This window comes from Gadus macrocephalus, chromosome 15, assembly GCF_031168955.1.
Source record: "Gadus macrocephalus chromosome 15, ASM3116895v1".
Lineage (NCBI taxonomy): Eukaryota > Metazoa > Chordata > Actinopteri > Gadiformes > Gadidae > Gadus > Gadus macrocephalus.
The window spans coordinates 11,871,998-11,887,187 of record NC_082396.1 but is presented as its reverse complement, the minus strand read 5'-3'; the positions used below and the strand labels follow the sequence as shown (position 1 = coordinate 11,887,187).

General features: G+C 40.0%; 2 protein-coding genes and 1 long non-coding RNA gene across 7 annotated transcripts in view; 1 reads left to right on the top strand and 2 right to left on the bottom strand.

Moving 5' to 3' along the window:
* Positions 1 to 15,190, bottom strand: part of dntt (deoxynucleotidyltransferase, terminal) — an 87,986-nt gene that overhangs the window by 64,843 nt on the left and 7,953 nt on the right. The window lies entirely within an intron of this gene.
* LOC132472937 (B-cell linker protein-like) lies at positions 116 to 14,993 on the top strand. Of its 3 annotated transcripts, none has more exons than XM_060072823.1 (24): positions 116 to 275; positions 522 to 584; positions 4,283 to 4,329; positions 5,846 to 5,911; positions 7,362 to 7,408; positions 8,774 to 8,808; positions 9,051 to 9,156; positions 9,598 to 9,704; positions 9,949 to 9,973; positions 10,115 to 10,165; positions 10,398 to 10,417; positions 10,517 to 10,539; positions 10,748 to 10,798; positions 10,911 to 10,926; positions 11,044 to 11,092; positions 11,255 to 11,312; positions 11,417 to 11,444; positions 11,570 to 11,597; positions 11,804 to 11,879; positions 12,024 to 12,061; positions 12,194 to 12,243; positions 12,357 to 12,440; positions 12,585 to 12,740; positions 13,051 to 14,993. In XM_060072823.1, the coding sequence occupies exons 1-24, from the start codon at positions 123 to 125 to the stop codon at positions 13,165 to 13,167; spliced, it is 1,494 nt and encodes a 497-aa protein (XP_059928806.1). In that variant the 5' UTR covers positions 116 to 122; the 3' UTR covers positions 13,168 to 14,993. The 3 variants fall into 3 exon arrangements, with proteins under 3 accessions (XP_059928806.1, XP_059928805.1, XP_059928807.1); XM_060072822.1 differs by having other exon boundaries at positions 9,949 to 10,018; XM_060072824.1 differs by lacking the exons at positions 116 to 275; positions 522 to 584; positions 4,283 to 4,329 and adding an exon at positions 5,106 to 5,385 and having other exon boundaries at positions 9,949 to 10,018.
* On the bottom strand, positions 5,022 to 6,737 carry LOC132472942 (uncharacterized). The gene is made up of 2 exons (XR_009529221.1): positions 5,447 to 6,737; positions 5,022 to 5,411 (listed from the first exon to the last, which is right to left on the bottom strand). It is a non-coding gene; the product is annotated as an uncharacterized LOC132472942 (long non-coding RNA).

The following is a 15,190-nucleotide window of genomic DNA, read 5'->3' as shown; positions in this document are numbered from 1 at the left end:
GTTTCTGATCTGTATAATGATGTGTGAAAGAAGTTAAACTACTCCTGGCAAATTGATAACTTTTTTTTTTTGTTTTTTACATTTAAGGAAGTCTCCATTTCCCTTTTCAGGGCTATTCTTCGATGCATAAGGCGCTGCAACCACAGTTTCAAACATCAGTTTCAATTACCCTCTTGCTATTATATGAAGAGCAGAGAGGGACGGACATGAACTTGCCATCTAAAGAGGAGTGTGAGGGCTGGAGCCCCGAGCAGGTGGCCCGCTTCATGTGCCAGGTAGGTTGAAAGAGGGCCGGGGATCGAAATGTTAATGTTATTTTTGTTTTGCGTATGTGACACGAAATTGATACAGATCGACATTTCCAGAAGGGAATGCGTATGTGGTTAATGTACTTCATCAACACACACATACATGAATTATTCTTATTGTTTACACACACATGACATGGCACATCTCTTTATCTAAAGTGATTTGAATGCTTATAATCTTTGGTTTGTTTGTTGTTTTTATGCTCCATTCAGAAACAAATGCCAGAATGTGCTGAGACCGTCAACATATTTAAAATTAATGGGCATAGACTCCTGGTAAGTTCTTATATGACTATCCACCTACTGTTCCTGTGGTAGTTATGTTCTACAAAGAAGAAAATGTTATTTGTAATATAAAGAATATATTCAGAAAAACTGAATTGGCCAAGGAGGTGAGAGATCACAGAAAATGTTCAGGGAGGATTTTGTCAGACCTTCCGTTAGTTCCCAGGCTTGTGCAATTGATATTTAAATAAGGGCTTCTGCTAATGAGGAAGTTTGTTTCTTCTGCTTTGCGAACCCCTGTGCTCTGACTTCTTCCTCCACGCTCTGATTGGAGCACTGTGAAGAGGTCTCATAAATTAAAAGGGAACCATGTTTGATTTGATATCGGGCTAGCATAGAAGACAGAGAGAAACAAGATAGATGGACGGCCCACTTGTCTGCCAGCAGCCAGCCAGCCACCACCCCTAAACCCCAAACCCCTGTTCAGATGCTATTAGAACGCCCATCGTCTCACCCCAAACCCCTGTTCAGATGCTATTAGAACGCCCATCGTCTCACCCCAAACCCCTGTTCAGATGCTATTAGAACGCCCATCGTCTCACCCCAAACCCCTGTTCAGATGCTATTAGAACGCCCATCGTCTCACCCCAAACCCCTGTTCAGATGCTATTAGAACGCCCATCGTCTCACCCCAAACCCCTGTTCAGATGCTATTAGAACGCCCATCGTCTCACCCCAAACCCCTGTTCAGATGCTATTAGAACGCCCATCGTCTCACCCCAAACCCCTGTTCAGATGCTATTAGAACGCCCATCGTCTCACCCCAAACCCCTGTTCAGATGCTATTAGAACGCCCATCGTCTCACCCCAAACCCCTGTTCAGATGCTATTAGAACGCCCATCGTCTCACCCCAAACCCCTGTTCAGATGCTATTAGAACGCCCATCGTCTCATCCCAAACCCCTGTTCAGATGCTATTAGAACGCCCATCGTCTCATCCGCTCAAGTTCATGTTCTGCCGTCGCTGTTGTTGTTTCTGGTTGCCTCAGCCGTTTCATTTGTATCAGCCTCTGACAGGATTAATTCAAGCCGGGGGTGTCGTGTGTGATGAACTTTAAAAACAGGACTAGTGGTGTTGTGTGAGGGAAAACAGCGCTCCGCTTTTACTATTCAGAATTCATTGACCCTAGGCGTGCTCTCGTTTTAGTAGCGATATCTCAGCCATGAGCTTTCCTTAATAAGAGCCATGCAATTCAGACAAGCTGCAAAAATCATTTACAATTCAATGCCCACCTCATCTGGTCTCCCGCGCCCCTATAGCCTGCTTCTTCCTGCTCCCTGGCTATCTGTCGATTTGGCTCGGCCCCGGCTTTCGGTCAAGGTTTTTTTAGACCAAAATCAATTCAAGAGATTTAAATTGCGTCGGATTGACTTTGAAGTGTGCATCGTTAAAGACGATCGGGAAAGAAAAATAAATACATGGGTGCATATGTCCTCGGATCGATCGATTGCATTGCCGACTGACTTGCACTGACGCAACACGGCGATGGGGTGATGGGGTAAACTTACGTGAGATTTTACCTCTGTGGGTTTCTGGTGTGTTCAGGTCAGAGCATGGACCACAACAGTGGATAAAACTGCCTTTGGTGCTTTATGATTCAGAGTATTAGCACGTGAACTCTCTCTCTCCAACTCCAACTTGGTCCGTCGTGGCTTTAGCTCTCCCTGCAGTATGACTCTTAGCAAGAAGTAAGAGGACTTTGAGGCCCTTCTTCGGGTTATTTATCAAGTTTTTATGTTTTATTTATTAGACTGGGCAGGATTTATGTGCATTCATTGTACTCTAAAAGTGAGTAAGCAGGTTGGAGTCGGAATCTGAAAAGGTGGTTATGGGAAGTGAGGGACCTGGCTTTAACCTCTGACCTCACTGTGGGCGTGGAAGTCAAGAACTGCTGCATGCATTGAGCTATAGTGCTGGATTTGGTCTGTACTCAACTGAATGCAAAATAAACTCACAAAATAAACTCACTTACATGAAATTAAGTTTCAATCAAAAAGCACTATACAGCATTCAAGCTGCCCACACAAGAGCATATAAAAAAAGGTTACACTTGGTAACCATAAAAATATAAAATAACAATATATTCCAGTGTGGGCTTGACAAATCAAAACATTGTCAAGGGTCAATAAAAGAACTCTTGACCATTATGACCGAGACACTTACAATTTCCTTTTCCATCTGTCCCCATTCCTTTACCACAAGCTGCAGCCTACAAAACAACACAGGCCCTGAACAGGGTTGCTAAGTTACGTGACTCAGACACCGGGTGCCCTCTATATGGACGGCTGGAGTCCAGTCCACTGCTCCTTCACTACTCCCATCTCAGAGACTCTGAATGAACCGCCTGCTCACTAAGGGGATGATTCATCCCGTTACCCAGTGAGCGGGAACAGATCTGCTCTGTGACATGCCGATATTTTTTGTTTCGTTATAATTTTTTATAATAATAAGGGATCATAGATCAAATATCACAATGATAAGAATACCTTGCATTTCTTGATTCATTTCGTGCCATTCATTCCTCATTCATCATTCTGGTGTTGGTGTTATTATATTGAAACGTCTGATGTGGTATGATGGAGTAGGAGGGACGTTTATTTTTAGCGGATTTCTCCCTTTACACCTGAAGATGTGGGTGCGGCGTCTCATTTGAGCTGGCAGAGACACTAGCCATAAATTATTCAGGCAGGGAGGCAGACAATGGGGCAAGCTACCTGATAATATATTCAGTGTCAAAAAGCTACGTCTGATTTGAAACAGATGTTTTTTCTCGCCCTTCCGCTGTAATCCAGCACAGGATCAAGCATGCTCTGTCTGTGAGGGGGAGGGGGGGGGGGGGGGATTTCATGTCAAGTCATGTGACTCATAGATTTTTTTTTTTCTAATGATTTATTCGCAAACATTGCTGGCCTATGAAGTTGCCGTTTTGCTGATATGTTGCTGATACTGTACCATCAACCAAACATTGCATACCAGGTCCCTACTCACACACAGAGGAAAGGTGGATCTAATGATCTAATGAACATGTGTTCATGATCTACTATTGTATATTGCTTAGCATAAGTTTGCAAATTTGGATCTGTTTTTTTATCACAGCTTTGAAAAAAGTAAATTAAATAGGGAAGGGAACAGAGTAAGAGGTGACCTGAAGCAATGAATTATGAATGGAAAGGGAAATACATAATTTAGAGGTATTTTTTGCATATTTTATGGTAATCATTTTTCTTTACTTTACAAACCAGTTTCCTCATTTGAGAACGTAACCACTTTAATCAAAACGAGGAACTATGAATTGTGATTATTGTATTATTGCATATATTTTTTCCGTAACATACTTTAAACTAAATAGATGTTGATTAAAGAAGATATCTATGAACAAATATGAACACGTTTTTATTAAATATAGATCCCAAGTTGTGGGGTCTATAATTAAATTATATATCTAACACACACACACACACACACACACACACACACACACACACACACACACACACACACACACACACACACACACACACACACACACACACACACACACACACACACACACACACTCTCTCCGTGATATACTGCCATCTTGTGGTTATTAACAGATATTGTTAAAAGTTTTCATTATTTCATCCTGTTCTAGTTTGTATTTATAATATGTCGCTGTTGAATTCTCCATTTCTCACTTTTTTTACAGACTCTGTCCAACAGTGACATCAGCAAGTTCAGCCTCGTCCAACAACCGTAAGGACCTATTCATTCCCTCTCTTGTTATGTTCAAAAGCTAATCCAGTAGGCCTTTTATTTTAAGTTAATATATATGTTAGTACTTTATTGAACACAGACCAGAAATGTGGATGCGAATGTTACATGTGTGTCTACAAACGGGACTGCATTCTTCGTAAAGTGTTAAACTGTTGCATTACATTCCTAACCAGTCATGGCTGATATGTAACTAATATTAAGTAGGTCATCAGCAGCAACCCTGTTGACCTTCCATGTATATTATCGCAAGTTCCCTTATATCCTGTCAGTTCTGACCGTAAACTCTTGTAATCAGGAAGTTGCAGAGATATTTGACTTAAACATAATCTCTATGGTTACATAGGCCTAACATCAATGTACACATCTATAAAACTTCGCATATAAGTCACCAGTGATGCATATATCGAGTATGACTATCATACTCAAGGTTTGGGAAAGCTTTAAGTTAAAAAAAATGTCTGTCTGTGGTCATGGTCCAGGATATTTAAGCAATTTCAGGTTACATTTACTACATCTTCATACTTGCCACTCAGCGCAAACACACACATATACACAAAATAAATTAAACCGAACATGATTGGTCAGAAAGAGGTTTTGCTTGACCAAATAATCATTGTCTTATTTTAAAACTTGTAGGGGGAGTGTAGAAAAAAGGATGTTTGTAAGCGGTATGCGTCGTGTGTGTGTGTGTGTGTGTGTGTGTGTGTGTGTGTGTGTGTGTGTGTGTGTGTGTGTGTGTGTGTGTGTGTGTGTGTGTGTGTGTGTGTGTGTGTGTGTGTGTGTGTGTGTGTGTGTGTGTGTGTGTGTGTGTGTGTGTGTGTGTGTGTGTGTGAATTGCAGGGGTGGAAAGCAGAAGTGATGATTCTTACAGCAATGGTTTGAATGAATCCCTCCCTATGCCAACGTAATGACTGTCTTCATGCAGCTTACTCGTACGCTTGGAGGCATGTTTCATATCAGTACGTAACGGCTTAAGTAATTACTTAGTATGGAACAATTCAGTAGATTCGCTGCTCCTGCTACTGCAAAACTTCGGTAAGAATTTGAACCTTATTTTGGTTCTAGCTCTGATTCCTTAATTGGTTGAATGATTGACTGTTTATAGAAAACGTTTGACGACAACAATAACACCATAGATCGTTTGAAATTCAGTGAAATTTTTAATATTCAAAATACAATACAAAAGTAAGGTTTGATATCTGTTGCTTTGTCCTCATGTTAAACCACCTATTGATTCAACAAAAAGAACACAGTTTACCATGGTTAGAAGAAGTTTCTAACAAGCTTGGAATTAAAGTGTAGCATAAAGACAAACTGATCATGATCGAGGAATAGCTGCTGTGCCAACGTGGAGTGGGAAATGATCTCATCGTAGACTACTTCTTCCCATGCCCAGCTAACTTTTAGTGCGAGCGCCGGTGCGGCTATGTGATTGTCCGGTTTATAGCGAGGAGTGGATAACAATGAAGATCAATTATATGTTGGTTTTCTTTAGGCAACTCCAGAAAATCGTCCAGGACATCAATAAGAATGAAGGCAGCATCCTTAACAAATTGAGAAGGTGAGATTTTTCTATTAATTCATGTTAACCGCAAACTCAAATGTTTCCTTTCAAATCACTCTATTTTGTCTGTACACCAATCTGGTTTTAGAGCAAACCATAGTACTATCTCTGCCATCACTCTGGTCACTAACATTATTGTCTCTGCCTTAGATAATAGAAAAACACTGTGCTGCCCCGTTTATGATATTGGTAAAGCTTTTGATACGGTCGACCATTCTTTATCGTTCGATAAATTGAGTAGCATTGGTCTTACTGAAAATGCGTAACTGGTTCCGTTATTACCTATCTGACCGATTTAAATGTGTGAAACTAGGTAATGTCCAATCTGGTTTCTTTCCCATAAACAAAGCTGGTTCTTAATCAGACCAAAACAAAATTAATGTTGTTCTCAAGGGCAAGAGATATGGGTCACAATAGTCTGCATTTCCACTATCAGTGAGACTATTATTGAAAAAGTCTCTGAATACAAATATCTAGGCATCTAGCTTGATGAAAAACTCACTTTTAAATCTCATATTGATAAACTTGTTAGCAAATTACGTCAGAAAATGTGATTTTATAAAGGAATAGAACCATCTTCCCTATGGTATGTAGAAAAACGATTATTGAAGCAGTGTTTTTATCAGTGCTGGACTAAGGGGATGTAGTTTATAAGCTTGTGTCTGCTTCTACCCTAAATCCTTTGGATTCGGTATATCATTCAGCTCTTAGATTCATTACAGGTGACTGCTTTAGAACCCATCACTGCATCTTGTAGGAAAAGGTTGATTTGCTTTCTCTTTTAATGAGGCGTGAGAAACGCTGGTTTTTATATATATTTAAAGCTTTCATTGGGAAAAAGTCACCCTACATGTTGAACATGCTCGAATGGGACTCAGAGAACTATTGTACCTGGTCCAGTGAACTGGTCCTCTTAAAGGTTCCCTGAGCTGATTTCATTCTCATTTAGTATTTCATCCTATTTAATTCTTGCTCTTTTTGTATTGCATATACTTAATAGATATTAGCGTAATTTTTATATGTTATCCTTGTAATTGTGTTTATTGTGTATGTCGCCACTGTAAATGAGGGAAACCATAGTGCCTCTCGAGTGAAAATAGAGGTTATAGTATTGCATTGTATTGGTAGCCCACTTAAATAGTGATTAAACACAATGTTCTCTGATTTTCTTTTCCAACCACCCCCTCCAAAAACTAATATTACACATGGGTGCACCCATGTGTATCTGAAGAGGCCAATTCCTCTTTCATTTAAGTTGAAAATAGACACAGAAAGAGTCATTGAAGATCCGTAACAGCTGGCTGCTTTCTCGCTTTCCTTTCAAAAAAAAAAGGAAGACATTGAAACTCTCTATATAGTACACATGCTAAGACGCCCAAGTGAAATATGCATCAAATGATATGCGTAAAAGAAAAGGATGTTAACCAAATTATATTTTCCCCTTTAGACTCAAAGTCAAACCAGGCCCAAAAGTCCCAGAAAGAGATTACCAAGGTACCAACAGCCCATATATCACACATAATTATCATTTAATTTGAGTTATTACAGTATTTTAGCACGTTTAGTATCAATTATCAGTGGAATAGAAAATATCATCCTGGAAATATCTTCCACATGACTGACCCACTAATGAATATATGGCCCCCTCAGTTGATTCTAGCAAATATTTACAAAGAGTTCAAATAGTTTACTGCTCTTAGCATAGGAAAGAAAATATATTGACATGTAAAATAATCTGGTAGCACTTTGAAATAACTGCAGCATTAATAAGTAGTAGTGAATATAGAATTTAACATTTATAACGGATTGTTCCTACATTAATCCTCATTAGTAAGCAATTCATAATCACTTATACATCATTTCCAATATAATGAAAAAAATGGTTCATTAGATCAATTCTAAAGTGTATATGGATGATTTACAAATGATGTTGACTCGTTAATAATGCTTAACCATTAATTTTGTTTTTAGTGTTAATAAAAAAATGCTAAGTAAGGCATAGATATATGCCTTACCGAAGTCAAATTCCACGTTTGTTTGCAAACCTGGCCAATAAAGCTGAATCTGAGATAGATGCGCTCACAAAAAGAGTTAACTAATGCTATAATGCATTGACAAAACCAGCCTTTAATTCTCATTTATAAATGCTTAGAAAGGCATAGATAGTCCTCACTTTGGATAAACTCACACAAAATACTAAACTCATCATGAATGCAATGAATCACTAAGCATTGTTAAGTTTTGAAAAAGCATCATTCACACATTGTAAATAGTTTGTTAATCATTCACTTGAGCTTTATAACTGATCTTATGAAAAGGTATCTAATTATCTTAATAATTTATGAATGATTATTATAATCTGACTATACTAATGAGTATTCATGGAACAATGCTTAATAAATAAGGAATTCACTGTTTACTACAGATTTATTAATGATCAAAAGATGCGGTCGTCATAAAGTGCTACCAATAATATTTTTTTTTACAATACTATACAATGCCATGCTCGGCTGGTTTGGCTTGGCTGCCTGTTTCACATCCCACTATTTGCATAGAATTATGTGACCATCAGACTCCGACCGGAGATGATGCTTCCGGGGCTATGATGCTTGGTCTCCCACACACGTTCTATGGAACCAGAGCAAACTCGATCATGCATAATAAGTAGATAGACTGTCTTGTCTAGACATGATAAGTTATTCCAGTCAATATGGCCATGTCATTTCAAAAGTGCCAATACCACTCACAAGACCAGGCACAAGCAGAGAAGGAGATTCCACCAGAAGATAGGGGCATTAAGCTATAGCACATCAGACAAATGAATGATGTCTAACATTATTGACTTTTCTGGGCTTCCAGGGGAACATGTGGACGACGTTGAGAGATGGTCTGATGTACGTAATGCTTAACATTTCTAAATCATTTTGCAAATACTACAAGGGCTTCTCTTATTAATTGTTAATAAGGAGTATGATTCTTCTTCTTAATGTTAATAAGAAGTATGATTCTTATTCTTGTTATTAAATATTATAATTGTCATTATAATAATCCTTATAAGTAGGCCTAGTAGTAGTAGTGAAAACAGAATATTGAAAAGTGTCACCTAATCAATATATCTATCTTCCTATTGACAAAGGAGAGTGATGAATATGAGGAAGAGGGCGGTGCTTATGAGCCTCCCCCTGCTCACAGACTCTTCACCCACTCTTCTTCCTCGCCCTTCTCCAGGGATGAGTACGTCGGTGAGTCGCTCCACCTGGGCAGCAGGTCGGCTAACCAGCCCAAAACGCCTCACGTCAATGAGCACAACAATCCGGCTGCTTTTATTTCTTGAAACGTCATTATATTGTGTTCTTTGCTTAACATACCTTCTCAATAGCTTCAGAACACAGAAGTAACGTAAATATAACGTGAACATAAGCGGTGCCTCCCCCCAGCTCCTTAGTGCCTTCTGGCTAGCAGCGCGGTTGGGGATGAGCGACGCGCTAGCAGCTGGACCAGCTCCCTATATCGCCCCCGCTACTTCATTACGCTTTTCTTGTCAAATATGGACCTTCATTTTTTGTTATCGCTACACCATAGATTGCTGACCATACGCTGCAGAAAACTAGAGCACGATGCGGGGCTCCACACTGGTGAATTAGCCAAACACCTCATAGCTCGCTTCTGCTTCCCTTTTCTAGACAGGTGCCGGAGCGAGAATCGAGGCGATCCTCTACCCAGGATACCCCGGCCCCCGGCCAAGGCCAACAAACCGCTGCCCCCAAAGCCACGGCAGCCCAGTGATGAGGTGACGCTTGATTTAGAGTTGTGGTGGTAGTGGTGTTTCACCATATAGGCAATATATTTGTGCATACGTTTCTATGTTATGGATTCTCTTTGTCAACCGTCAGATCTGTACAGATGCTTTTGCCTCCTTCTTCTTTCTTTGTTGTTTGTTTTTTAAGGTACACTGAAGCAGGCAAGGGGCCATCATGTTTACACCATCAGGGGTCGAGGGGTTTATGACTCATTCATGTGCTGTTTTGTTGTAGGACGATTACATCGATCCAGAGCTTGGTGAGCAAGACGACTACATAGAGCCAAGAGAGAACCCCCCACTTAGTAAGAATTATTTGCGTGTGTCCCTTTGATGAAAACGGTCCTGCATCATGAGGAGAATAACAATAAGAATCTTAAAACCTCTAATACATGTCACAGGTGTAAATAGCAGCCCTATGGAAACCCTGTGGAAACTCCCATCTGATCCTGGTAAGTCACATTACCAGTCACAACCAAGCTATCAATAATAATGTTGACTGTAGAGAAACTTCCAGAAATGCAACTACTACATACACTACAATGTGGGAGAGCATTTATTAAAAAATAAAGTTAAACTTTCGGCCATCATGAACATGAACATGCAATGATTCATGAGCTTTGAAGAAAACTAAGGATGACTTGGGAAATTGAGTTTCTAACTTTGTCCTTGATTCTGTTTTAGATGTATATGAAGTCCCAGAGGTAGGTCCAGTTTAAAATGATGATATTAATACTCATACGTAAGAACACAAAAATAACATTGGAACTGACATCTGGTTCTATGCTTTCCCATCTTAAAAGGAGAATATTCCAACGGGAAGCAGGTTAGTTTCACATTCAATTCAATTTTATTTCAATTCAATTCAATTCAATTTTATTTGTATAGCCCTTAATCACCATTACAGTCTCAAAGGGCTTAACAGGCCAAATATTTCATTTATGATTTATATTGTTGCTATTTCATTCATATCTTGACATTTTGTGTTTGGAAATCCATCCACCTGAAACATTATTCTTGTGTCTACATGACAGATTCAGCCTAAAGACACAAACACATATAATGCCACCAATAGTCAGACCCAGGTAGGCTGGTAGCAATACCAGAGTCAATTTACATTCACCTTCCAATAATAAACACAGCCTATTGTGTGATTTTGTATCACCGGAACAACATTGTCTATTTTTCTTTTACCAGACTCATCAGACCTCAGGTAAGCATGATTAACTGACAAATCTTGCTAACCTTTATGTCTGTATATGTAATTAATTCTCGTTGGAATACAAGAGGATGATATTGATGATTGTTGTTTCCCCTTCTCTTTATCCAGACCCCTGAATCATCTCAGGACACGTATGAAGTTTGTGACCCTGATCCTAGTAAGCGTTAAACTAAATCAACCTTCAATATTGATACCCATCAATGTTCAATGTAAAAAAAGGAAAAGCTTCAATATTAACAAAAGCGAATAAAATTCCTGTAATCAAATTTCAGTTTATGACCTTTTTGATTTGTTGATCGTTTGATTGCATTTGATCTAGGTCCAGGTCCAAAGGCCAAGAGGGACCCGCCTCTACCGCCAAAACCATTGCTCAGAGAGTACGGTTTTGATATCTGAATGAAAAACAATATTTTTCCTTTGTTAAGATATTAGGTAAAGGCTTGACTCATTGTTAATCACATTTAATCTCTCCTTATTTTAGAAAGGCACCAAAACCAGTTACAAGAACGGTGAGTTACGTTTTCATGACATGAAATCACTATATGGACATGTTGGGTGTGTGAGATTATGTGTGTGTCGGTTACATTATGTATGTATGTGTATGACATTATGTATGTATTCCCTTTACATATAGAAGCAAATTAAACACAAAGAACCACAAAGTAAGTCCAACCATTAGAATTTACCATTGAAATGTATGACTATACTTGGGCCCAATCCCATTTCTACCCCTTACCCCTTCCCCTTCTCCCTTCAAAACAAGGGGGAGGGGTACGGGGAAGGGGTAAAGGGTAGAAATGGGATTGGGCCTTAATCCCTCAAGGGCTACCGTAGAACTCTCAACCAAAGTATTTCTATCTCCCCACAGGCCAAACACTGCCCATGATTAACAGTGACCCGCCACAGCCTCATAAGCCGTTCACTGCTGATTTCAGAAGAACAATGTGAGCGGATTCAAGTTATATTACTGCAAATCTCTATAAACTCACTAATCAAATAGAGGTTGTATACAGCTAGTGTCTTGGTCGACATAGTTGGATCGTTTTGAGGCTGAACCTTCACAAACTGTCCCCTTCCCCACACTGCAGGATTCCTTTTCCTCATCAACAGATGTTGAACCCCCACAGTAAGTAAGACCTCCTCGCGTAGGGACAATAAACTCCTCCAAATCTTCTGGTTATGAAACTGAGAGCCAAACACCCACCTTTGACTGTCGGATTGGAGAGCATACTCTTGACTTGTTTCTCTGCCATTTTAGGACAAGCCGAACTGAGCTCAATTGAAAATGGATTGCAGGACATGGACAAGGTTATCCATTTCTCAACTTCCTTTGCGTGACAACCTGATGGTTTCACGATACATTGAGGGTATAGGGAAGTGATGGTTTTAAATAATGTTAATGTATATATTTCTATTCACAGGAGTCAGACATTTACGGACAACCCTGGTACGCCAACACGTGCGACCGCAAGGCTGCTGAAGAGGTCCTGATTCAATCCAACAGGGTCAGAAAACCATATTATAAAAGATCAGTGATACTGATCTGAAGTCAGTAATGCAGTTTTTTGACCTCAACATTCCCTCATAAGAGGCCATGAACCAGCCAGTAAGTGGTTATTCAAGGTGTCCGTTTTCCCTTTCTACGTCAGGATGGCTCCTTTTTAGTGAGGAACAGTTCTGGGCAGGACGTGGAGCAGCCCTACACGTTGGCGGTGCTCTACAATGGCAAGGTGTACAACATCCCCGTGCGGTTCATCCAAGCCACGCAGCAATACGCACTCGGACGGGAGAAGAAAGGAGAAGAGGTATAGCGCATGAGATGATATGTTCCTCCATGCTTGGAAGTCGTTCATATTGGATTGTTTTGTTTTTAAGTGAAGGTGAAACAGGGGGTGTATATATATACTGTATATAAAATATAGACATATAACTATGTTTGAAACAAAACAAATGGTTTTGAGTTCACTGCCCAGAAAATGGTCTGATGCACATATCATAGCTGCCACGTAACTGCCACAACATTGTGAAAGAAAGTCATCTGGAATCGCCGGCCAAATGCATTTTCTTTAATCGATCATCATCTTGGATCTAACATGGCTCCTCCCTCCCTTCTAGCATTTCTCCAGTATCTCCAGTATCATCGAGAATCACATGAAGAACCCTCTGGTGCTGATTGACAGCCAGAGTAACACCAGGGACACCACTAAACTGCAGCATGCAGTGAGGCCTTAAGTCATCTCAACGTCAGTCCACACACAAGACTGGCCCACGGTCATCAGCGGCATCTTCATTCACTCAGCTGTAACAGACCGCTGTTTACAGAGCTATATTGTGCGCAAAACTCCTGAAGCGGCTGATGTAGGAACTTTTGGCAAGAAATGGATTCATAATCACTCAGGCTATACTTGATTTCCACTGAAAGAACAGCAGTGAATGTGTAGTTTCAATTGCTGCTCAAGACTGCAAGAAACCAGGAACTCGTTCCTCAAATCAAAGGGAACCAATAACCAGCTGTCGAGTTTGGTATAGATACTCTATGGCCAATGTGTCTCGTTAAAAATCCTTTTTGGGAAGCAAAGCACTAATGTTCAGAATCAAACATAAATTGCACCTTCTCTTCAACTGATTGATACTGAGGTCGCCGGGGTCGACACTGGGCGGTGAATACCTGGGGTTGAGTGTGTGTGTGTGCGTGCGTGCGTGCGTGTGTGTGTGAGTGTTTGTGTGTGTGTATTCATAATGGATCTTTGCAGTCGCAGCGGATGACCAAGAAGTTCTTGTGATACACATGCCTTGCAGCAGGGCTGTGGTAAGCTGTACTTAATAGGTGAACCACAGACTAATCATTAAGGATTAGCACTCCCACGCAACTACTGCATATGAACTGTCAATATTGCTCATATTGCAACACTCATATCCTGGAAACAAAACTGTAGTTTTGTTTGAAAAGGCATAACATTTGTTGGACTTGATGTACTTAGAGTTGTGTTCCTTGTGCATCGAGCAATGTGTGACATATGAAAGTTCTCCTGTTATTCTGTACATTGAGTGAGAAGTGAATTGCCCCTACCAATCATATTGTAGTCCTGAACGGACACATGTCCACACAATGTCTTTGTTCACCAGCCTTCCTAAACATAGCTACTCAACTAGCTTTGCTATAATGTACATAGCTGTGCTGTAAATATTATGATGACCATTCAGGAGCAGTTGGGCATCTTGCTCAAGGACACCCTATATGGTCACACAGCAGCCATGGGGGGAGATACAAACCCAGAATCATTTATATTTATTAAAAAATGTAATACCATGGGGTAATATAATGTAGCTGTACCAGGCTGCACTGCTTTGGTTTACACACTTTGGTTCAGGCAGCTACCATAACCCACATCCGGTCCTTCCTTGGGACATACACCTATACACCATTTGGGACAGGGTAATCTTCTAGGCCTCTCCGCCGTACATTCCTGAGATTTATGCTCTCCTACACAATTATACAGTCATCTTCAGGACTGTGAAAAACGGAAGAAAGAGGATATGTGCCGAACTCGCATGACGGGTTTCTTTGTATCTTATTTCAGAAACAATAGTGCCTCTCTTTGTGCTATACTTCCTACTGTATCTCTCTACCTGTGGCCTACTGTACTCAGCTATAAGGTCATGGAGTAGTCCTAAGACCATACATAACTTGCGTGGAAGCCCCACGCGCCCTCTTTTTTTTCTTCTCTCTCGCTCTATTCTACTTATATACTTGGATTATAGTTGACATTAGGTTCCAACGGTTTAAAAGGTTTATAGTTAAATGAATGCATGCTTGAAAATGTACCTATTGTGGTCATTTAATCAATCGATGGAATAGTCGAGTGTTTGAGTGGAATCTTTTGTTCATTCATATATTTTTGTATTTGCCATTTACTTTGATTTAACTTAATAATATAATTAATAATAATATATAATAAAACGTATTTTGTATAGCGCTTTTTTTTAAAATATTGTACCAAAATATTAAGGACACTTTACAGCAAGAATAATATATAATAAAGACATCATAAAAAGCAGTATGAATTCTTTTTTGAATAAGAGGGATTGAAATTTGGGGCAGAAAGACAGAAACATGTCTACATTAAAAGGCGCATGATTGAAGGGACGGGTACTGAGGGAAGACCTGGAGCAGGACAGGGGGGAGGGGGCCCGGGTGGTTGGCATCGACAGATGGTAGGGCTCGGGTGGGTGGAAGGAGAGATCAGAGAGGAAG

Coding starts and splice junctions, on each gene's coding strand:
- LOC132472937 (XM_060072822.1), top strand. CDS start 123: ATGCATAAGGCGCTGCAACCACAGTTTCAAACATCAGTTTCAATTACC. Junction 4,330..5,845: donor TTCAGCCTCGTCCAACAACC/GTAAGGACCTAT, acceptor GGTTTTCTTTAG/GCAACTCCAGAAAATCGTCC. Junction 10,418..10,516: donor ATGTATATGAAGTCCCAGAG/GTAGGTCCAGTT, acceptor CCATCTTAAAAG/GAGAATATTCCAACGGGAAG.